Source organism: Panulirus ornatus, chromosome 2, assembly GCF_036320965.1.
Source record: "Panulirus ornatus isolate Po-2019 chromosome 2, ASM3632096v1, whole genome shotgun sequence".
Classification (NCBI taxonomy): Eukaryota; Metazoa; Arthropoda; class Malacostraca; order Decapoda; family Palinuridae; genus Panulirus; species Panulirus ornatus.
Window position 1 is genome coordinate 92,800,342 of NC_092225.1, and position 25,267 is coordinate 92,825,608.

The following is a 25,267-nucleotide window of genomic DNA, read 5'->3' on the forward strand; positions in this document are numbered from 1 at the left end:
GCCCTCATATTCAGATGGGAATGCAACAGGCTTACCTTACCCTTGGCAAGCAACTCAAAAGTATCTGCTGTCACTTCTTGTTTAGTGGGTCTGCCCTTGGATAATCAACAACTGCCATCAAGTATCTGCCCCCAACAAGTCCTGGAACTCATGTTTTGTAGATCATTGGCACCAATTCCAGGCAACTACAGAAATAGATGAGAGAAAAAAAAAAAAAGACATGGTGAACAAAAAAATGTGTGTGCAGGACACCGCCTCAGAGAAAAGTGGTTCTCAGTTTTCAACACCTACATTTCCTTCATGGTTTGTCCTGATGCACGAAAGCATACTCACAAACATGAGGACCATTAGAGAAACATTCTCTGAGTAGAATCAACTCTCATAAAAACCTTTAATAATGACATGGAGGAACTCTGCAAACCGATTTTCTTTCAGCAGAAATCCCTGCTTCATGAAGGTAAAAGAAAAATGCCAAAAACCCTCTCATACTTTTCCTCCAACAAAAGATTTCTAGTGAAAGCCAAGATTGGAGTCACATTCTCCCAACATGCCCTCTAGTGCAAAGTTCAAGAAGAGCCAATGAAAGGTATGTGAAATCCATAAACAAGAAGTCAAACACCTCATGATTTGTATGTTGTCCTGCAGGGGCCCAACTTATCTTCTATACCATTAAATCACCTCATGCACTGCAAAAACAAGTATGAGTGATGTATATTAGCTCACCAGAATGGACTGCAGGACCAGGATGTACAAATAAATGGTCTTGATGGATGTACACATAAAAGGTTCCCTTGGAAATCTTGGTTAAGTTAAAAGGTTTTCTAAAAGAATCAACTTCAAATAAGGTAGGAATCTCTCCTATGAAACTTCAATGAATGAATGAAGAAAGGCTACTTCTCAACTTTATATTTCATTCTTAGCCAAAAATAGGATTTGGGTTACCCTTAAACTATCAAGAGATAGCAAAAGACAATATCTAGTGTCTAGACATGCCAAGAAATTCTCTATTTCTTCTCCCAAAGCCCAAGGATACAAGGACAAGAGTTCATAAAAGATTGTGAGGGGCTACTGCCAGAAAAAAAAATATGAATGTAAAAGATCTAAAACTTGAAAGCTCCCACTTGGACAGCTAGGGCAAGGCAACCAGTCTCCTCTAACATAAGAATGTAAAAGTACATCTCAAAAACCCAAATCCAAAGACAGGGGCTCTTGAAGGGCACTCTCAAAAGATAATAGTGCTACTAGCCTTGTTCTGAGGAGATACAGGCAGGTAAATAACTCTAAACACAAAGCACAAGTCCCTTCAGTGACATCTAATTCTTCCAGGATTGCAAATGTACTGGGGATGATGGGGTCTTGAAGGGAGGACATAGAGAATTGTAAGGCCTTGGATTCAGGATTGAGCGAATTCTCAAGCTATACAAAAATACAGTTCTTTTATTGAGGTAAACTGAATAATTATGTACACTTAATGTAGCTTACAACCAACCACCATGGTCTGACCAGTAAGCTAACTCAGTGTGTTCTCTGCTGCTCACCATGATGAGTTCACAAGTGATAGGAAGCATGTAAGCCCAACCACTCACAAATGAGGCCACAAGCGAGAGGAGCAGCTTGTTTGCATAGCTGGGTCAGGTCCTTCATTTGCATCAACACTCATTAGTATCAGATCAGCTGCAATGGAGGTCTATCTTAGTACAGCTGGAACAGAGACCTCCCACATCACTCAGGCATGATACCCTGCAGTTTTCCCCACACAGCAGGCTCATTGGTAAGCACACAGTGAGATGTGTTCTAGAGAGATACAACCAACTTATAAGTTGATGGGAATGAACACCCATACATAACATGCACAAGAAATTTGGTATACAGGCTGCATTTGTGTTTTCATAGAAATTCTGATATATGCACTTGTGAACAAAGACTTAACATTCCCGGGCTGCATATCATACACGACACATAGAGGATAAAAGAAATCACTTATACAATACATGTTTAACATTTCCTGATTATTTAACAGACACTGATTTGATGAGTTACATAATATGCATATCTTATATGCAAGTATAAACTTACAAAATTTCTAAATAAGTTTGCTGAGTTACATACCATACATACAATCACTGAGGTACTCACTACACACATTCTGAAAGAAAATTCACACATACAAAATCAGAGTAAAGAATTTTCGTACAGTGACATTTTGAGGTTCATAAAATCACAATTTAGTCTTTCACAGTCACCATTAAGGTTTCTGGCTAACCATGGAATGTGCTTTAGTTTGCCTGATTCATTGATAAAAATAGCAGTTAACTCTGTTTTCTGCCTTCAGGTCCTTAACACCACTTTGCTCTTTAACTCTGTTTTCTGCCTTCAGGTCCTTAACACCACTTTGCTCTATCTATCAGTGATCCACACTAAGGTTTTGGAGATTGAGGGTCACTGTCATGCCTATATATAGTATGCAGCCAGAAAAGGGTGACAGGAGTGCTAAATAAAGCTTCCTTTTGCAGGAACACAGACAAAAGGGGTAGACTTTACATATCTATATCTAATTCATAATGATAACTTAAATGTAAAATTATGACAGGAGAACTAGAAATTCCTACAACATGATTTTTCAGCGACCCAAAGAACTGAAAAAATACAACTCTAGCAAAATCAATAACTAACAAATAAGAAGATTCCTAGACAGATATTAAGTGAAGAATAATGCCAAAATACATGGCATGTGCTTCCTAGACTAGTAACATAACTTAAGTGTCTGAAGATTCCCTGGAGCCTGGTTCCATGAAGACTTGTATTTTGACAAGGGTGAAACGGAGAATGGACCAGAAATGAGACAGGCCAGCCTCATCAGTCTGAAGCTTATCTAGATGATATTCCCAGGCCAAAGTTATTAGGATGACATTTCTGGGCCTAAGTCTGCTAACAGCAAGTTACGTTCCAGAACAAATTCAAGGAAGGCAGTTACAACAGAATCAGTCTGAATATAAATCATTTTCAAAATAATGACTGGAAGGTTTACTAAATAAATACCAATCTATACTTCAGAGTTTTCAACAAACTTGCGTGACAGTGAGACTACCAAATATGGACAAGACAGGTCTTGGATCTACAGAGTGTTGGGGATAAAAATGGAAATCAATTTCTGTGTTTTGACGTTCTAATATGTTCGGACACAAAAATAAGATTTTTACAAGGTGTTTTGTCCCAGAATGAGGTTTTCTAAACTAAAATGTGAATATGGGAGGAAAATTCAAGCCAAAACATCCCAACCCCACTGTACATCATTTCTTGCTCAAAATTATACCGAATATAAACCAAAATATGCCAAAAGCATACCTCATTGTATATAAATTCATACAAAAAAAGAATTCAAAAAAGCATATCTCATTGTAAACCTACAATTTTAAAGCATCCCCTGTGTAAACCTAAATTCCTGAAAAACATATCCCACAAAGTGGCACTAGTGCAGTAGGCGACTTCAAAATACTGAAAATTGCTTACATTTATAATAAAACCACCAGATTTGGTACAAAGAAACTCTGAAACAAGCTACTTCATATTAAAAGTCATTCCATGCTGAAATATGAGTGTGAAACCAACATCTTGGACATAATACAGCCACCAAAGAACTTCCCATTCCATTGATGTAACTGCAGTTTCTCACACAAATCTGCCACCGGCACTGGGTCATCACCAAACAGCAACTTACCTCCCACGAACCCCCAAGAAACATACACACACACACAAACACACCCATGACAAACTACAGTCCTGCCCTGCTCCCCAAAACCCTTGCATTCACTTCCCTCACCAACTCATCCAAAAACAAATTAGCCAAGGTGAAATCACAAACCCCCATTCCGCAAACCCACCTTCACCTATAACTGCTTACCCTCCTCCCAACCTACTCATGTACATGCTTTACTCTCATGGGAACAGTTCTTCATTGCTTCTATCAGCTTTCTTCTCACACCATATATTTGTAATACCTACCACAATGTAGCTCTATTAACCCTACCATATTCTCTCCTCTAAATCCATAAATGCCACATACAAATCTGGTGAATATCTGGTGAAGTCTTCACCCCCACAACCTGGGGTGGGCCCAGGCTACAGAATTGAGTTGTTGGATGACCAAGCTATTGGCAGCCACAGTCCTCAGGCCCACACAGGCCTCACAGCCTGGCTGATCTGGTACACTTTGTAGGAACTTAACCAGTGCACTCATGAACTTCACTACTGCACACCCTATACTGTTCGTGATGGTAGCTGCTATGGTGTTGAAGAGTCTTGAGCCCTGGATATTTAAGTTGTTCCCACTTTTTAAGCACATCACACCTTTGGATTTCAGATGTAGTATTTCACAAAGTCTTCCATGCTCATCATGCCAGTACTATTTCCAAATGTAAAATGAGAACCATACCTTCTATGATTTTCCAGGTGCAGATGATGATGCACCTCTCCTATCTGCACTCCAAGGAGTATAGCCTCAGAGACTTCATTCATTTCTATAATTCAGTTCCCTCACCACACTCATATGAGTTGTGAAATATCTCTGAACACTTTCTAATCCCAAAATTTTGCTTGCCTTGTGGGGTAATCTTCGAATGCAACAATATTCAATTTGTGAAAGAATTAGCACCTTGAATTATATCATTTGTTTTTCTTTCCTTGTCTTTAAGGTTCACAAGATCTAGCCTACCATTCTTCTGCATGAGGCAACCGTTGTTTTGATGCATTCACTGAGGATTAGGTTAGGCATCATTACTCCAAGGTCTTGCACATTATTCAACCAGTTTATAACATCTGTGTCAGCGTGGTATTCTGTGCTGTTTTTGATTTCTTCATTTTCCCAATACCAGAGGAGGTGATACTTATCTCCACTGAAAAGAATGCTGTTCTCATTTACCTATTTTACGATTCTGCTTTTGCTTCTTTGTAGCCAATTAGCAACTTTTTTTATGTAATTTTCATACATACTTTTGTATCATCAGCAGAGGATGGTACAAAACTGTGGCTCATGTCAACATAAGATATAAGAATGAAGAACAGAAAGGGTGCAAGTACACTTCCGAAGGGGACTGAACTTTTTACCAAGGAGGCACTGGAGATGGCAAGGTTGACAACTATGTTTTAAGGTCTGTTAGCTACTGTTGTATATTCATTTCTCAATTTTTCTAGTTATTCCCATTTTCTGCATTTTATGTACTGTGACATGGTCACATTTGTCAGATGCTTTTACAAAATCAGTGTGAGTAACGTCAGCATTTTCTTTGTTTTCCACAGCTTCAACAATCCTATCACAGTGGTCAAGCAACTGAAAGAAGAAAGATTTCCCCACCCTAAAACTATGTTGTCTGGGGTTATGTAGATTCTTCACTTCCATAAATTCAATCAGCCTGCCTCCTAGGACTCCTGCAGAGATTTTAGTGATGTGCAATCCTGTCAGTCAATAGGTTTTGGGACAGCTTTGCTTCCAATTCTGTGCACTGGGATGATGTAAGTCACTTCCAGACTCTCAGGAATGATGCTAGAATCTACACATTTCCTACAGAGAATATCTAGCGCAAGCACTAAAGGTGCTTTGCATTTCTTTATGAAGAATGAGTTCCATGAGTCTATGCCTAAAGCTGAGAGCATGAACATGCTCTCTAAGGCCCTTTCAAAATCTTGTGCTGAGGTGGTGATATCTGCAATGTGTATACCTTGGGTATTACTGTTTAGGAAGTCTGTTGGTCATATATTTTAATGTAGTTTTTAGCTCTGAATATCAATTCATGCAGACATCTATTGAAACACATTCTGTTTTAAGAAACCAATGGATGTTGTCATTCTAGATTTGCATTTTGCATATGAGTAAAAAGTATATTGATTTCATTAATAGCTTTTTCTTCTATGCTTTATATGACATCTTTAGTTTATCGTCTATATCTGATAATTCACTTGACAGGTTTTCCTTCCTCTGCTGGGAGAGCTGTGGCCTCTTTAAAAGGTCTGAAATTCTTGTTCACCTCCAGTAAAGTGCTTGTCTTTCTCATTCTAACCTAGACCTTTTGTGCTTTCTTCTTGCTATGTCTATTGCATGTCTGTAATACCAAAGAGGTTGCATCATTTAGACACTCCTGGTACTCAGCAGGGTTTCCCACTTCACATAGACATCTTACTGATCACATCCTCCCCAGTTATCCATTTACTATTAAAGCTGAAATCACTAGAAACAACATCCCGTTTCTTTAAGTGCTTCTCACAAAAATTCTTTGAAGCAAACACATGATCTACACACCCTCCATCACTCCTGAAACCACACTGTTCCTCCTCAATCTGATGATCATTGCATGCCACAACCCTCTCAATCACAACTCTCCTGTACACCTTACCAGGTATGCTCTGCAAACATGCACCTCTGTAATTCAACCATTCATCTTTGTCTTCCCTGCCTTTATACATTGGTACAGGCACCTCACCATGATCTATACATATACTGACAATCCTTACTCACCAATGAACATAAATCAAACACTTTTCTAAGAATTTCAAGTACAATTCCACCCACTCCAGCCACTTTTGCCACTCTTCATTTTACTTATTCTTTTTTCACCAAACCATATGCCATCACTCTCTCACCTTGCTTATGTAAACATCCAAAACACTCCACATCTGCCTTCCTGTAACAAAACATTCAAAAGTCCACCAAAATACTCACCTAATTTCTACCTGCTAAAATTTTCCCATCAGCTCCTATTTGTTCTCATTTTCCTCACACTATCAATCTTCTTCCAAAACAATTTCTTATTCCCCCTGAAGTTTGCTGAGCCTTGATCCTACTTTCATTTGTCCTCTTTTTCAGCCCCTACACTTTCCTCTTGACCTCCTGCCACTTTCTCTTGTACATCTTCCAATCCTTCATATTCCTTCCCTGGTAATGTCCATGAACCTCTATTTCCTCTTTCACAGAGCTCCCTGAAATAGTGCCTGTTCCTTGCCCAATCCCTAACCTTCATTAACTCCACCTTTTGCCATTCCACACTCAATCTCTCCTGATATCTCTTTACACAAGCCATTCTTTCAAAGGCTCTTCCTTTCCCTATCCTCTTCCCATCCATAACTTTTCAGCTTTTCCTGAACCCTCACCTCCACCAAGTTGTGAACAGAAATCCAACCATCTGCTCCTCTCAGTATATCTACATCCCAGAGTCTCCCTTTTGCATGACAATAAATATGTCAGTACAATAAGCCAATAATACCCGTATGCATGTTACTCTTTTTAAACTAAGTATTACCAATCACCAAACATTTTCCAGCACACAACTCTGAAAGCTGGATATCATTTTCATTTATATCACTGGGTACCCCATGACCTCTAATTCTATCGCAACTACCACATCACCCACATCTGCATTTGAATTATTCATTAATAATACTTAATTCCTTACATTAAAACTACTGATACACTCACTCAAGTCCTCCCAAAATATTCATATTCCTTCCTCAGGCACCTCATATCTAGATGTGATGTTACCATGCTCCACCTCCTCAAGGTTACATTGCGAGTGAAAAATGTTCAGCAAAGCTGTATCACTGGGAGCACACTCTCATCAAAGAACTTTTTCATTCCAAAGATGTCTACATTTCCCCACTACTGAAAGTAACATAGCCATGAACTGCAAGAGCCTTTAGAAATGTCCTGCATAACACCAGGACTCTTTCATATTGTGAGACTGTTTCATTGGGAGAATGGTCTTGTCAAAGAAATTCTCACTCCTAAGGAATCCTTCATTTCCTTGCTATTGGAGGTAACACTGCCTTGAAGCTGAAGGAGCTCCTTGAAAAAAGACCCAGTTACACCATGATCCTTTCTCAGACATTATAAAGAAATGAAATGTGTGTTTACTGTATATATGCCTTTCCTTACCTTCCTACTCAAGGAGTCCCTCTGAAATAAATGAAACAAAAGAGAAGGATGCTGAACAATGAAGGCCAGCTTGGAACAGCAAGAGAGATTCACAAAGAACTGGCAGCAAAACCTGACTGGCCAAGGAAAGACCAATTGAATAAGCATTGGCTGCAAATATCTTCAGGGTTATCAATATGGATGAGAGGAAGCTGTTGTCTTCTCACATATATATAAGGGCAGGCCAAGTCCTGACCTATATATTCTGAAGGAATATCTCACACTCACAGAACAGACCATTAGGAGAAAATTACAGTAAACCCTCAAAATACAAGATGACATGTAAAAGTACTTAGCTGTTATCATGAAATGCTCACATTCTTAAAAGTATCTAAGGGATTTTATCTTAATCCATCATGTAAAGTAGATATGTTAACAAAATTAGCAATTACAAACTGCAATATCAAATCAATACTTTTGTTACAAGAGGAAAAATTAATCTTATAAAACTTTTATTAAAGTACAGTTTCTTACTGAATGAAAGTGAGAGAAAGCATTGACATTCACTAAAAGTTGATGACCAACCTAGCAACTAACTAAAACACTGCACTTCTTAGTCAATATTATTCATTGGCTTGTTCACAATTCTAAATATTTCAGTGTAAAAATCAATGAATTCTTTTCTAAAACTTATTCATAATTCTGCAAATTAGTGTTAAATCCACTACCTTGAGGATTTACTGTGTTATGATTAAGCAACAAAGTAAATACTCAGTTTACATATCATGCTTAAGAATAGCAGTTCCAAACAATATCAATAATACAATGATCTATTCAAATAAGACTGTATATACTGTACATAAAATTTCACCTAAGTAAAGGATCATCAAGACTACAGCATGCACTCACTGTGGTTCGGACTCCAGCTTCAACTTTTCTTGTTTGGCCATTATTTACTTTCTGCATATCATCCAACTCTTCCTTTGTTGCATTAAGTTTGGATTCCATTCTGTCTTGAACCTGAAGTGATCCAATGATGGACTTAGAGTCTGTTGCACTGCTGTCAACCTTCTGAATTTTCGATGGCCTTGATAATGCTATTTCCGAGTTAGGTCTATGTAAGCACTTTCGTTTGAGATATGGTACAAATGGTAATTGGCCTTGTTCATTCATTTCTACTGGTTCTGTGAGAAGCTTTAGTGCCTCCATTTCTCTGTATTTAAAATTAGTCTTAGCAGTTGTATAATTGCTGAAAACTGTTCGACATGAATAACATATGAACACAAGTTCCTTCCTCAGAGGTGAAACTGTGATGTTCAGCATCTCCAGCAGTCCTGAAAAATCATTTTACCAGATAAATATACTCAGGAGACAACCATAAAAATATGCTCAGGAGACAATTACTACAATAACAGAAGAAGAAAAGAATTGAAGCTGATGAAGAACCAGAAAAAGACAACGAAGAAAAAGAAGGAAAAGTGGAAGGACAGTACAAACTAGAAGAAGGACACAGAACAACAACATATACTTATTCACCAATTCCCTTACAGTGAGGTTGCACCAAGATCAGACAAAGAACTGGCTAATTTGTTCCCATATACTCTCTAGCAATGATATCAGACTGCCCTATCCACAGCCCAGAGACCTTTGCATGATTTCCTCTGACCACCTCATGTGCCCTGGTTAAGCCAACTGACAGCACATTACTCCCTGTATACCACATCACTCCAATTTGCTCTATCTCATGCATGTCTCTCACCCTCCTGCATATTCAGACCCTGCTGACTCATAGACTTTTTCACTCCTTCCATTCATATCCTTTGTCACCCCTTCACCCTTTCTTCATTTCTGACACACAACCTCTCAGCACATTCTATTCAGCTTTCTCAATCATACTTTGCTTACTAAAACACCTTTCTCTTGCACTGTCATTCTTTATACTATCAATCCTCCTCACACCAAGTATTGTCCTCAAGCATTTCATTTTCAATATATCCTCCATTTTCTGTTCTTCTGCAATTATAGGCCATGACTCACACCGAAACAGCCAAAACACCATTAAGCAAATGGTGAGCTCTCTTTCAACACACTCCTCAATGCACCTGGGACCTTTCTCCTCTCACTCACTCAATGATTTACTCCAGCTCTTATACTTTCATCCAATACCTCTCACTTTTATACATCACCCAGTCATTCGCACTACATCCCTGCAAAAATCGTCCAAACGCCTCTCTCTTCTCTTTTACTAACAATCTTACTTCTTCATCCCACCATTCACTACCCTTTCTAATCTGCCCACCGCTCACCTTTCTCATGCCACAGGCACCTTTTGCACAAGCCATCACTGCTTCCCTAAATACATCCCATTCCTCCCCCACTCCCCTTATGTCATTTGCTCTCACCTTTTCCATTCTGCACTCAATCTTTCCTGGTACTCCCTCACACAAGTCTCCCTTCCAAGCTCACTTACTCTCACCACTCTCTTCACCCGAACATTCTCTTTTCTTTTCTGAAAAACTCTACAAATCTTCACCTTTGCCTCCACAAGATAATGATCAGACATGCCCCCAGTTGCCCCTCTCAGCACATTAACATCCAAAAGTCTCTCTGCCCATCTCTCCTACTTACATATGTATACTTATGTATATCTTTCTTCTTAAACCAGGTATTCCCAATCACCAGTCCTTTTTCAAGACACAAATCTACAAGCACTTCATCATTTCCATTTACAACACTGAACACCCTATGTAAACCAATTACACCCTCAACTGCCACATTATTCACCTTTGCATTCAAATTAACCATCACTATAACCTGGTCTCGTGCATCAAAGCTACTAACACACTCACTCAGCTGCTCCCAAAACACATGCCTCTCATGATCTTTCTTCTCATGACCAGGTGCATAGGCACCAATAATCACCTATATCTCTCCATCCACTTTCAGGTTTACCCATAACAATCTAGAGTTTACTTTTTTACACACTATCACATACTCCCACAACTCCTGCCTCAAGAGTAGTACTACTCCTTCCTTTGCTCTTGTCCTCTCACCAACCCCTGACTTTACTCCCAAGACATTCCCAAACCACTCTTCCACTTTACCCTTGAACTTCATTTCACTCAGATCCAAAACATCCAAGTTCCTTTCCTCAAACATACTACCTATCTCTCCTTTTTTCTCATCTTGGTTACATCCACACACATTTAGACACCCCACTCTGAGCCTTCGATGAGGATGAGCACTCCCCACATGACTCCTTCTTCTGTTTCCCCTTTTAGAAAGTTAAAATACAAGGATATATATATATATATATATATATATATATATATATATATATATATATATATATATATATATATATATATATATATAATTTTTTTTTTTTTTTTTTTTTATACTTTGTCGCTGTCTCCCGCGTTTGCGAGGTAGCGCAAGGAAACAGACGAAAGAAATGGCCCAACCCACCCCCATACACATGTATATACATACGTCCACACACGCAAATATACATACCTACACAGCTTTCCATGGTTTACCCCAGACGCTTCACATGCCTTGATTCAATCCACTGACAGCACGTCAACCCCGATATACCACATCGCTCCAATTCACTCTATTCCTTGCCCTCCTTTCACCCTCCTGCATGTTCAGGCCCCGATCACACAAAATCTTTTTCACTCCATCTTTCCACCTCCAATTTGGTCTCCCTCTTCTCCTCGTTCCCTCCACCTCCGACACATATATCCTCTTGGTCAATCTTTCCTCACTCATTCTCTCCATGTGCCCAAACCACTTCAAAACACCCTCTTCTGCTCTCTCAACCACGCTCTTTTTATTTCCACACATCTCTCTTACCCTTACGTTACTCACTCGATCAAACCACCTCACACCACACATTGTCCTCAAACATCTCATTTCCAGCACATCCACCCTCCTGCGCACAACTCCATCCATAGCCCACGCCTCGCAACCATACAACATTGTTGGAACCACTATTCCTTGAAACATACCCATTTTTGCTTTCCGAGATAATGTTCTCGACTTCCACACATTCTTCAAGGCCCCCAGAACTTTCGCCCCCTCCCCCACCCTATGATCCACTTCCGCTTCCATGGTTCCATCCGCTGTCAGATCCACTCCCAGATATCTAAAACACTTCACTTCCTCCAGTTTTTCTCCATTCAAACTCACCTCCCAATTGACTTGACCCTCAACCCTACTGTACCTAATAACCTTGCTCTTATTCACATTTACTCTTAACTTTCTTCTTCCACACACTTTACTAAACTCAGTCACCAGCTTCTGCAGTTTCTCACATGAATCAGCCACCAGCGCTGTATCATCAGCGAACAACAACTGGCTCACTTCCCAAGCTCTCTCATCCCCAACAGACTTCATACTTGCCCCTCTTTCCAAAACTCTTGCATTTACCTCCCTAACAACCCCATCCATAAACAAATTAAACAACCATGGAGACATCACACACCCCTGCCGCAAACCTACATTCACTGAGAACCAATCACTTTCCTCTCTTCCTACACGTACACATGCCTTACATCCTCGATAAAAACTTTTCACTGCTTCTAACAACTTTCCTCCCACACCATATATTCTTAATACCTTCCACAGAGCATCTCTATCAACTCTATCATATGCCTTCTCCAGATCCATAAATGCTACATACAAATCCATTTGCTTTTCTAAGTATTTCTCACATACATTCTTCAAAGCAAACACCTGATCCACACATCCTCTACCACTTCTGAAACCACACTGCTCTTCCCCAATCTGATGCTCTGTACATGCCTTCACCCTCTCAATCAATACCCTCCCATATAATAAGAGACAGGAGGTCAAGAGAAAGGTGCAAGAGGTGAAAAATAGGGCAAATGAGAGTTGGGGTGAGAGAGTATCATCAAATTTTAAGGAGAATAAAAAGATGTTCTGGAAGGAGGTAAATAAAGTGCGTAAGACAAGGGAGCAAATGAGAACTTCAGTGAAGGGCGCAAATGGGGAGGTGATAACAAGTAGTGGTGATGTGAGAAGGAGATGGAGTGAGTATTTTGAAGGTTTGTTGAATGTGTTTGATGATAGAGTGGCAGATATAGGGTGTTTTGGTCGAGGTGGTGTGCAAAGTGAGAGGGTTAGGGAAAATGATTTGGTAAACAGAGAAGAGGTAGTGAAAGCTTTGCGGAAGATGAAAGCCGGCAAGGCAGCAGGTTTGGATGGTATTGCAGTGGAATTTATTAAAAAAGGGGGTGACTGTATTGTTGACTGGTTGGTAAGGTTATTTAATGTATGTATGACTCATGGTGAGGTGCCTGAGGATTGGCGGAATGCGTGCATAGTGCCATTGTACAAAGGCAAAGGGGATAAGAGTGAGTGCTCAAATTACAGAGGTATAAGTTTGTTGAGTATTCCTGGTAAATATATATATATTCATATATTATTTATTTCTATCTTGTGGAGGCGAAGGTGAAGATTTGCATAGGTTTTCAGAAAAGAAGAATGTTGGGGTGAAGAGAGTTGTGAGAGGAAATGAGCTTGGGAAAGAGACTTGTGTGAGGAAGTACCAGGAGATACTGAGTTCAGAATGGAAAAAGGTGAGAACAAAGGAGGTAAGGGGAGTGGGGGAGGAATGGGATGTATTTAGGGAATCAATAATGGCTTACGCAAAAGATGCTCGTGGCATGAAAAGAGTGGGAGGTGGGCAGATTAGAAAGGGTAGTGAGTGGTGGGATGAAGAAGTAAGATTATTACTGAAAGAGAAGAGAGAGGCATTTGGACGATTTTTGCAGGGAAATAATGCAAATGACTGGGAGATGTATAAAAGAAAGAGGCAGGAGGTCAAGAGAAAGGTGCAAGAGGTGAAAAAGAGGGCAAATGAGAGTTGGGGTGAGAGAGTATCATTAAATTTTAGGGAGAATAAAAAGATGTTTTGGAAGGAGGTAAATAAAGTGCGTAAGACAAGGGAACAAATGGGAACTTCAGTGAAGGGGGCTAATGGGGAGGTGATAACAAGTAGTGGTGATGTGGGAAGGAGATGGAGTGAGTATTCTGAAGGTTTGTTGAATGTGTTTGATGATAGAGTGGCAGATATAGGGTGTTTTGGTTGAGGTGGTGTGCAAAGTGAGAGGGTTAGGGAAAATGATTTGGTAAACAGAGAAGAGGTAGTAAAAGCTTTGCGGAAGATGAAAGCCGGCAAGGCAGCAGGTTTGGATGGTATTGCAGTGGAATTTATTAAAAAAAAGGGGGTGACTGCATTGTTGACTGGTTGGTAAGGTTATTTAATGTATGTATGATTCATAGTGAGGTGCCTGAGGATTGGCGGAATGCGTGCATAGTGCCATTGTACAAAGGCAAAGGGGGACAAAGGTGAGTGCTCAAATTACAGAGGTATAAGTTTGTTGAGCATTCCTGGTAAAGTATATGGGAGGGTATTGATTGAGAGGGTGAAGGCATGTACAGAGCATCAGACTGAGGAAGAGCAGTGTGGTTTCAGAAGTGGTAGAGGATGTGTGGATCAGGTGTTTGCTTTGAAGAATGTATGTGAGAAATACTTACAAAAGCAAATGGATTTATATGCAGCATTTATGGATCTGGAGAAGGCATATGATAGAGTTGATAGAGATGCTCTGTGGAAGGTATTAAGAATATATGGTTGGTGTGGGAGGCAAGTTGTTAGAAGCAGTGAAAAGTTTTTATCGGGGATGTAAGGCATGTGTACGTGTAGGAAGAGAGGAAAGTGATTGGTTCTCAGTAAAGGCAGGTTTGCTGCAGGGGTGTGTGATGTCTCCATGGTTGTTTAATTTGTATATGGATGGGGTTGTTAGGGAGGTGAATGCATGAGTTTTGGAAAGAGGAGCAAGTATGCAGTCTGTTGTGGATGATAGAGCTTGGGAAGCGAGTCAGTTGTTGTTCGCTGATGATACAGCACTGGTGGCTGATTCATGTGAGAAACTGCAGAAGCTGGTGACTGAGTTTGGTAAAGTGTGTGAAAGAAGAAAGTTAAGAGGAAATGTGAATAAGAGCAAGGTTATTAGGTACAGTAGGGTTGAGGGTCAAGTCAATTGGGAAGTAAGTTTGAATGGAGAAAAACTGGAGGAGGTGAAGTGTTTTGGATATCTGGGAACGGATTTGGTAGCGGAAGTGCATCATAGGGTGGGGGAGGGGGCGAAAATTCTGGGAGCCTTGAAGAATGTGTGGAAGTCGAGAACATTATCTCGGAAAGCAAAAGTGGGTATGTTTGAAGGAATAGTAGTTCCAACAATGCTGTATGGTTGCGAGGCGTGGGCTATGGATAGAGTTGTGCGGAGGAGGGTGGATGTGCTGGAAATGAGATGTTTGAGGACAATATGTGGTGTGAAGTGGTTTGATCAAGTAAGTAATAATAGGGTAAGAGAGATGTGTGGTAATAAAAAGAGTGTGGTTGAGAGAGCAGAAAAGGGTGTTTTGAAATGGTTTGGTCACATGGAGAGAATGAGCGAGGAAAGATTGACAAAGAAGATATATGTGTCAGAGGTGGAGGGAACGAGGAGAAGTGGGAGACCAAATTGGAGGTGGAAAGATGGAGTGAAAAAGATTTTGAGTGATCGGGGCCTGAACATGCAGGAGGGTGAAAGGCGTGCAAGGAATAGCGTGAATTGGAACGATGTGGTATACTTGGGTTGACGTGCTGTCAATGGATTGAACCAGGGCATGTAAAGCGTCTGGGGTAAACTATGGAAGTTCTGTGGGGCCTGGATGTGGAAAGGGAGCTGAGGTTTCGGTGCATTATTACATGACAGCTAGAGACTGAGTGTTAACGAATGTGGCCTTTGTTGTCTTTTCCTAGCGCTACCTCGCACACATGAGGTAGGAGGGGGTTGTTATTTCATGTGGTGGCGATGGGAATGAATATAGGCAGACAGTATGAATTATGTACATTTGTATATATGTATATGTCTTTTGTGTGTATATGTATACGATGAGATGTATAGGTATGTATATTTAGCGTGTGTGGACGTGTATGTATATACATGTGTATTTGGGTGGGTTGGGCCATTCTTTCGTCTGTTTCCTTGCGCTACCTCGCTAACGCGGGAGACAGCGACTAAGCAAAATAAATAAATAAATAAAAATATATATATATTTTTTTTTTTTTTTATACTTTGTCGCTGTCTCCCGCGTTTGCGAGGTAGCACAAGGAAACAGACGAAAGAAATGGCCCAACCCCCCCCCATACACATGTATATACATACGTCCACACACGCAAATATACATACCTACACAGCTTTCCATGGTTTACCCCAGACACTTCACATGCCCTGCTTCAATCCACTGACAGCACGTCAACCCCGGTATACCACATCGCTCCAATTCACTCTATTCCTTGCCCTCCTTTCACCCTCCTGCATGTTCAGGCCCCGATCACACAAAATCTTTTTCACTCCATCTTTCCACCTCCAATTTGGTCTCCCACTTCTCCTCGTTCCCTCCACCTCCGACACATATATCCTCTTGGTCAATCTTTCCTCACTCATTCTCTCCATGTGCCCAAACCATTTCAAAACACCCTCTTCTGCTCTCTCAACCACGCTCTTTTTATTTCCACACATCTCTCTTACCCTTACGTTACTTACTCGATCAAACCACCTCACACCACACATTGTCCTCAAACATCTCATTTCCAGCACATCCATCCTCCTGCGCACAACTCTATCCATAGCCCATGCCTCGCAACCATACAACATTGTTGGAACCACTATTCCTTCAAACATACCCATTTTTGCTTTCCGAGATAATGTTCTCGACTTCCACACATTCTTCAAGGCTCCCAGAATTTTCGCCCTCTCCCCCACCCTATGATCCACTTCCGCTTCCATGGTTCCATCCGCTGCCAGATCCACTCCCAGATATCTAAAACACTTCACTTCCTCCAGTTTTTCTCCATTCAAACTCACCTCCCAATTGACTTGACCCTTAACCCTACTGTACCTAATAACCTTGCTCATATTCACATTTACTCTTAACTTTCTTCTTTCACACACTTTACCAAACTCAGTCACCAGCTTCTGCAGTTTCTCACATGAATCAGCCACCAGCGCTGTATCATCAGCGAACAACAACTGACTCACTTCCCAAGCTCTCTCATCCCCAACAGACTTCATACTTGCCCCTCTTTCCAAAACTCTTGCATTCACCTCCCTAACAACCCCATCCATAAACAAATTAAACAACCATGGAGACATCACACACCCCTGCCGCAAACCTACATTCACTGAGAACCAATCACTTTCCTCTCTTCCTACACGTACACATGTCTTACATCCTCGATAAAAACTTTTCACTGCTTCTAACAACTTGCCTCCCACACCATATATTCTTAATACCTTCCACAGAGCATCTCTATCAACTCTATCATATGCCTTCTCCAGATCCATAAATGCTACATACAAATCCATTTGCTTTTCTAAGTATTTCTCACATACATTCTTCAAAGCAAACACCTGATCCACACATCCTCTACCACTTCTGAAACCACACTGCTCTTCCCCAATCTGATGCTCTGTACATGCCTTCACCCTCTCAATCAATACCCTCCCATATGATTTACCAGGAATACTCAACAAACTTATACCTCTGAAATTTGAGCACTCACTCTTTATCCCTCTTTAACTCCCAATGCTTGGTCACTATCATTCTCTGGATTACCCAAATAGAAACCTTGAGAGGAGCACCATAAGTCTCACCAAGCCTTGCACTGTCGTCCCATTCCCTGATCCCACCTCTTACAATGCCCTCCCATTACATCCAGCCCCATTACATCCAGCTCTATTTTATGCACACCTTTCACCCTCCTGCATGTTCAGGCCCCAATCGCTCAAAATCTTTTTTACTCCATCCTTCCACCTACAATTTGGTCTCCTGCTTCTCCTTGTTCCCTCCACCTGTGACAAATATACCCTCGTTGTCATCCTTTCAAAACATGTATAATCTATCTGTCTTCATCTCTAATGCCTGTTCCCTCCAGGAACTCCCATCAAAGCATGGCCACAGCAAAAGAGTTTCCACTTATTCCCGTCCTGACATGCCTCCCTCACATACACAATTCTATGCATTCTTCCACCATTTCTCTCCCTCCAGTATTCCTCCACCCTGTTTGCCAATGTCACAGGTGGTCTTCCTCTCACACCATTCCCTTTAATTGTGCTATCATACACTCTCCTTGCACACTCCCAGTCTTGCATTCTTTCACCATGCCCAAACTACCTCAAAGTATTATGTTTCACCCACTCTACCACTCCACAATTCATTCCCTTTGCATTCTGTGCTATACCACATCTCTCATACACCTCTTCATATATTTCTTCATTCCATCTAATCACACCACATGCTCTCCTCACATGCGTGGATTCTTGACCTCTGTGACTCATTCCATGTCCACTTATTCAGCACCACAGGTCAGGTTTGGGAGGACTATGGTCCCTTAATCCTCTCTTCACTTTCAGAATTATACCTCTACACTTCATTTTTCTATCAAGGGACCCAGTGATTCTTCTACCCTGTACTGCTCTCTCCCTTATCTCTCCTTCCATATCACCAAATGTACCCAAAACAGCTCCCAAATACTTTAATTCTCTCCCCTCTTCCAATCTTTCTCCTCCCATATCCATAGCACAGTTTAGTAAACTTTCTTCTTTCACTTTATATAGTTTAACAAAATCTATACTTTTAACATGTTTCCTTTAAGACACCTTTACTTTATTTTTACTTGCATTTACCTTCAATTGCCGATGCTTACAAATAAAACACACAACGTTCTGCAACTCTTCACTCAGCAAACAACAGAGTATCCATCTGCAAACAGGCCTGTCACTAGCCACCATATATCACTGCCACACTCCATCTCTGCAGCCCCTTTCCCTAGTTTTGCTTTCATCTTTCTTATCACTCCATATATATATATATATATATATATATATATATATATATATATATATATATATATATATATATATCAAAAAGCCATGGTGACATCAAACAGCCCTGTCTCATTCCCACGTTCATAGCAAAACATCTACTCAACTCACTATCCACTCTTACAGCTGCGACAGGGGCACAAAATGTGGAAAAATACTGAAGGGAGAGGAATGGTGGAAGAATGCATGGCATGGTGTGTGTGAGGATAGCGTATACAGACAGGGATGAGTAAAAACTGTTTTGCCGTGGCCACCCCCTTGATGGGAGTTCCCGGAAGGAACAGGCATCAGAGATATAGATAAACAGACAGATTCACTGGTTGTCAGTGGTGTTCATTTTTTTAAGGAGATCCATTAGAATAAAACTCTCATTTTGCTTCAAATCCTTATTTACTTTAATGTTGTGATTTTGTTCTGCAATGCTAGATGAGTGTCTACTAAATATATGAACACTTGCAGCACTTGACTGTGAGCATTATCTGTTATCAAATGATGTTAACTAAGGCAATGATAGTGAGAGTTATGCAGATCTGGGAAAATGCAGGGTAAGTTAACAACAAATCTGTAAAATAAAAATTAATAGAATCTAAAGAAACCTCAGTTCCTAGCCAAGGAAATAGTGGAAACATCAGCATGGTATTCAATCATGGCTGTGACTGGTATACAACAATGAGTCTACAATGTTCAACGTTATGATAAATGTTCAATGCTTGGGGGCATCAGGTGAAACTGTCAGTCTACTGATTTTTCACACCTAAACTGCCTGCTCTCATAATCATAAACCCACACTTTCCCTGATATACCACTATAACCTAATCTAATATCATTTGTTAAGTTAGAACTCTCACTATCGTATTCCACAACTGTTAATCGCAGTATTCTTTAAACACTATACTAAGAGTGAATATCAAAATCCCTAAGTACCAAAAGCTTATAGCAATGCAGAGCTAAACTAGACTCTTAACTAGGTAGAGTGACATTAAGAACTATTAGGAAGGAGCAACAGTCTACTATCAACTGCAATATATTCATATGCTTTAAAATAAGAGACATATGCCCCAGATGATACGTCTATATATTCAACAACTACCAAGCTGGGGTCTGATTAAGTAACATTACATTGATGTAATCTAATTCCCCCTTTTCATTTTCCCAGGAAAAAAAATAATTTTCCCTTAGCTTCATCTCGCTCCCCACGTTGCGTGAACAGGTGCCATCAAACCACCCCAACCCCCACCACCACCATATATATCAACCATATCCCCTAAGTGTTCCGCTTCATTATCGATTGCCACTCGTTCCTATGTTCATGAACAACGTCGTGGCCAAGGGAAGAACAATCAGACCATTAAAATAGAGGTCAGACGACCCTCCTGACCCTGACCCTACACCAGCAGCAGCAGATGTAGACACCAACCCACCTGACTGCTCCACGACGGGGGAGGCCAAAGACGTTCTTATATTCAACTTGTCCGAGCCGAACCGGTCGAAGGAAAAACCACACAGGGAACAGAAATTACTGGACAGTGTATCTGCCATCGTGCTGACGTTCTAGCTGGCATAAAACCAATGACACAGCCCCACAGGCATTACTCAAGACCCCCCAAAGTTTCGGGTGACAATTCCAATCGAAGTGGTCCACCATCCACCACCAACCAACATATAAACAGTGAGGGGTTCCTGCTGCACACACACACATGCACGTCACGACGACTTTTAGAAAATGATTTAGACATTTAAAATCATCTATTTCATCTGTATTTTCATAATATATGTAAGATGATAATCCTCCTTTTTACTTCAGATTTTATTAGGTACAGATTTAGGTCTGAATTATATGATTTTAGCCTTTTTTCCAGGTGATGGTATTTCTTAAAGAAACACTAAGGCTACACAAAGGTTGTCATAGGAGAGAGAGAGAGAGGGTGATTTCATATGGTTTTTTTTTTCCTCTTTCATTGTTGTATTTCAAAGTTTCAGTAACTACTCTCTAAGTTTTTCAGTCAGATTTTATCTGATATTCACAAGGAAAGTCAGTTGGCGTCACGGAAACATAGATGTAGTTGAGTACCCACTGGCTATTTACCGACTTATTTCATCAACTAGGGAATCAATTAACTATATATATAGGTAAATGATATATAGATCTACAGTTAAAAGGAACATAATTAATGATCAGTTCAACGTATTTCTCGACGGTTTTTTTCTTACTGAGTCTACCATCTAACAATGTTCTCGAAGTCCAAACAACCTTAGACAGCAAGTTAATCTCATTGCATGAATTCCTATCAATTATTGAAAGAGGAAGAAAGTGTAAGGCAAGAAACACAGTGTTTCAAAAAAAAAGAAACTGACTTCTTTGTTCTAGGCAATGCACACCTTGACTTTGCGGCCATTGAGAGGGGAAAAAAAAGGTCGACAAAATATGTAACGTTTTCCAACCCCAACGGAAAAGTGCTTGTTAAGGTGTGGAGTAGTAGTTGAATAATTGTCCATTACATGACATTTTTGTATTAAATCATGGGTTGGCAATGACCCCATGGAGCATGATTGGAAAAGGATTCCATGACGGCGCTACCTTACATGTGAATTATTACGAGTCAGCTGGGAGTGTTTTTTCCGTAAATGTCGCTTCTCAAAACCAATCAATAAAGGTATGATAAAAAAAACACTGATTCATTGGTATTCTTTATATATTATTAACACTGGATATTATTATCCAAGGGTAAGACAAGCGGGTAGAGACAAGCCTCCCTCCTGGTACTGACATGACGAATGGTTGATCGATAATGATGAAGGCGAGGTCTCGTACAGTCTCCCATTATATTAGTGATTTATCTCGAGAATAGATATCTCTCTATCTCTCTAACCTTTTACAGATATCTCTCTATCTCTCTAACCTTTTATAGATATCTCTCTATCTCTCTAACCCTTTTTGTCTGTCACCCGAGATGGCCATTGACTAGCTCATGTTATTTGCCTGCGTCAGATATGGTCACTCTAATGGAAAAAAAAATGCTCAAAATGTGCAATATTGTTTAAAGGAATCGCATTGAATCTCTCTCTCTCTCTCTCTCTCTCTCTCTCTCTCTCTCTCTCTCTCTCTCTATATATATATATATATATATATATATATATATATATATATATATATATATATATATATTCCTGTCCCATGAATTTCTTCTTTCTCAGGAGGCTCCTGCAGCACTCAGGAAGCTAGCCACATCCACCGGTCAAAACCACAGGTCATAAAGTGTTGTGATGTGTGTGTGTGTGTGTGTGTGTGTGCATAGTTTGCTGGCCATATCAGTGGTAAATGCTTTATATTTTCTCTATGGTGGTTGCATCGTGGGCATGAAGGATCCTGGGACATGTTGGAACGGTGCTTGTATATAGTTTTTTAACGATGAATGATATGGTGTACCTGAACGAGAGTGTGTGACTGGTTTTATGTTGAATGTCCGGACGTCTTAGTGGTTTGGAGTTCAAGACTGAGTTGGGAGGTCGAATGTTAAGCGGTTGTTATATATTTGTATTGTTAGTCCTGTATTTGATAAGGGTTAGGGAGTTTAATGAGCAGAAGTGAATGAAGTGTGAGGCAAGAAGTAAGCATTGTATTTTTACTTGGGGTTGTTGGTGGTGAATTACAGAGAGGGGTTGCATATAACTGAGAGCAGCCCAGATGATGCTTAGAGTTGAGTGTCCAATATGCTGAGCCGGGACTGTACTGGAAGATTTTTTTTTTTTTTCGGTGTGAAAGTGATGAGTGTTTGTAGTGGCTAGGCAGCCATTGATTATTCTGGTTGATGTGATGTGTGTATGTAATACCTAGAATGGTTGGTAATTTACTCAGTGGGAGGGACTGTCCATTCAAAGTGATTGGAGGATGTGAGTTGGATTCATGTCTGTCTTGGGTTGAAATAGCGATTGAAGATTCATGTTTTTTCTTTTCCTGGGGAGCCATTTTTCTAATTGTGTATCATAGTGATATATAGAACAGTCATATAACTGATAATGGTATAAGTTTGATATTAATACTGCGGTGCCAATGTGCTCTGATGTATGATCATGAGGTCGTCTATATACGAAAGGGCCTTCATATAATCATATTGAGGTTTGCCTGAGGTAGTGGAAGGTCGTGTACCAAAGACTGAAGAGGGAGAAGGACTGCTCCTTGCGGAACTCCTTTGTACAGTTTAAATGTTCTAGAGGTGAGGCCATTGTGAGTGAATATGGCAGAGAGGCCGACAATGAAACTATCCATCTATTTTTTGTCATTTGTTTTGTGTCGGGGGAATGTGAAATGCGTTTCACCTTTTAATCGCCATTAGTACTGTGCGGGAAAGGAGTTTTGATTGATTTAATTCTTCTAGGATATGTTGTGTGAGTTCATTGTGTAATGTGGTGGTAGAGGGGGTCGGTCTGAGTAGGATGTTAAATTTGGTTTTGTTGTGGATCAATTTTCACCACAGAGTTTGGACACTGTGGATAGAATTGATATAAGGCGATAGTCTGAGAGGTATTTGGGTGGTTTGGAAGGTATTAGGATTGGTGCTATGCTAGCAAGTTTCCAAATTGTAGGAATTTTATCATATTGCTGGGAGGAGTTGAACTGTTTTCCGTGAAAGTTCAATATGTTGTTTGAGCATGAAGCAGGAGAATTCTTAAAGATTTTCATTGCATTGCTTGTATCAGTGGGAGTGAAGGATGGCTGGGCAGTCATTTCTGGATGGAATTTTGTTGTTTAATGGGTGAGGTTGCTTTATGACTTATTTTTTCGGCAGTGTTTCAGGATGAAGTTTACATGTTCTGTGGGAGAAGGGGTATGTCACTGGGATGGGCCAAATATGCTCCATGAGTCGGGGCTGGCTGGACTGGTGTCATAAAAGAGGATCTATAACATGCACATGAGTTGGTTGTTATGGGTCTTGAGTCATTGTGATGAAGGTGTGCCAGTTTTCATTTAATCTTTCAGTGTTTAGGTTAGTGATGGTGTTATTTAGAGTTTGGATTTGTTCTTTGATTTCTGTTGATGGTGAGTGGTTGGGTCTGAGCTTTTTTTTTTTTTTTTTTTTGCTTGATGAGGTGTGTGACTGTGGGGGGAAATTTGGGTTATATTACTTTTTTGTGCCCTTGTGGTATGTACTTTTTTGCTGGCTCGGTTGGAGATGCTTGGTGAAGTGGAAGACTGCATGATCAGAAATGATCCATAATGAAGTTTGTGAGCTTTGCTTCCATGTATGTACTTACAGTATGTAAAGGCTGGCCAGTTTGCTTTCCTGTGTTTTTGTATTTTCTTTTTCGTGGTTGTATTGATTGGGTGGGCTAGATGGTGTGTTATCAGAATGGGCAAATGGGCAGAGGATAGTTAGTGAAGTATGCTCCAGTTGGTCTTGTGTGTAGTGCTGGCGAGATTGGTGGGTTGGGAGTTTGGTTAGGTGGTTACATAGGTTAAAGATATTGAGAGACTTCAGTTGGTTTGTTGGTAGTGTACGTGGGATAATCATGGGTGTGTGTGTTGTACCAAGTGGGAAGGATGGGCATTGAAATCTCCACAGAGGTAGGTGTTGGGCATGCTGGGGTTGGGTCTAAATGTGAGAAATGTAGCTGGGGAACGTGTGTGTGGGGGGGGGGGCAGAAGGGGTTGGTATGTATGTAATTGTTGATCATGATGTAGTTCATGTTGTGTAGTTTATTCTGATGGACTGTATTTCAAGGGTGTTGATGGTGTCTGTAACCTGTTTTGTGGAGTCAGTAGTGCTGAAGAATGGTACGGTTTGCTGGATGAGTGTTATGAGCTCTCCTTCTCTCTTCTTGTCTAGTATTTCCTACACTGTGTAGCTGCAGAGAGGTGGGAGGGTTGATCTGGGTGTGAGACTGGTTTCTTGGGTGATATATATATATATATATATATATATATATATATATATATATATATATATATATATATATATATACACTGACATACAGACTTGTTCCTCAGGGCTGGTATTACCAGACTCCTACTCAAGGTTACATTGCAAGTGTAAAGTCTTGTCGGTGAGGCTGTTCAATTTATTGGTATGTTGGGAGTCTATGCCTTTTCACCAGCCTATATCGGTAAATCTTATTATTTATCACATGGTATCATGCTGGGGTCTGTGTTTAAACTTATTCTTTAATGTTTATTGACGAAATAAAGTACATTCTTTAATGTTTATTGACGAAATAAAGTAGTCTCATCAGAGAACTTTTCTTTCCAAAAAGAGTCCATCATTTCCCTACTACTGGAAGTAGCACAGACTTAAAGTTCCAGGATCCCCATGAGTGCAATGGGCTCTGGGGTTAAATGATAGTAAGAATGACAATAGGTTGCTGTTTCCTGGGTTAGTGAGATAGCTTCAGGAACAGACTAAGAATG

General features: G+C 40.2%; 1 protein-coding gene across 4 annotated transcripts in view; it reads right to left on the reverse strand.

Moving 5' to 3' along the window:
* Positions 1 to 20,552, reverse strand: part of LOC139758393 (uncharacterized) — a 120,367-nt gene extending 99,815 nt beyond the window's left edge. For 2 of the 4 annotated variants that reach the window (XM_071679758.1, XM_071679749.1), the window contains exons 1-2: positions 20,286 to 20,550; positions 8,810 to 9,234 (exon numbers count right to left, since the gene is read on the reverse strand). In XM_071679758.1, the coding sequence (XP_071535859.1) occupies positions 8,810 to 9,234; positions 20,286 to 20,403 (543 nt within the window). In that variant the 5' untranslated portion in view covers positions 20,404 to 20,550. Of the gene's footprint in view, positions 1 to 8,809; positions 9,235 to 20,285 lie in introns of all 4 variants that reach the window. The other 2 variants (XM_071679777.1, XM_071679768.1) reach the window with 2 other exon arrangements.
* Positions 20,553 to 25,267: the final 4,715 nt, after the last annotated feature.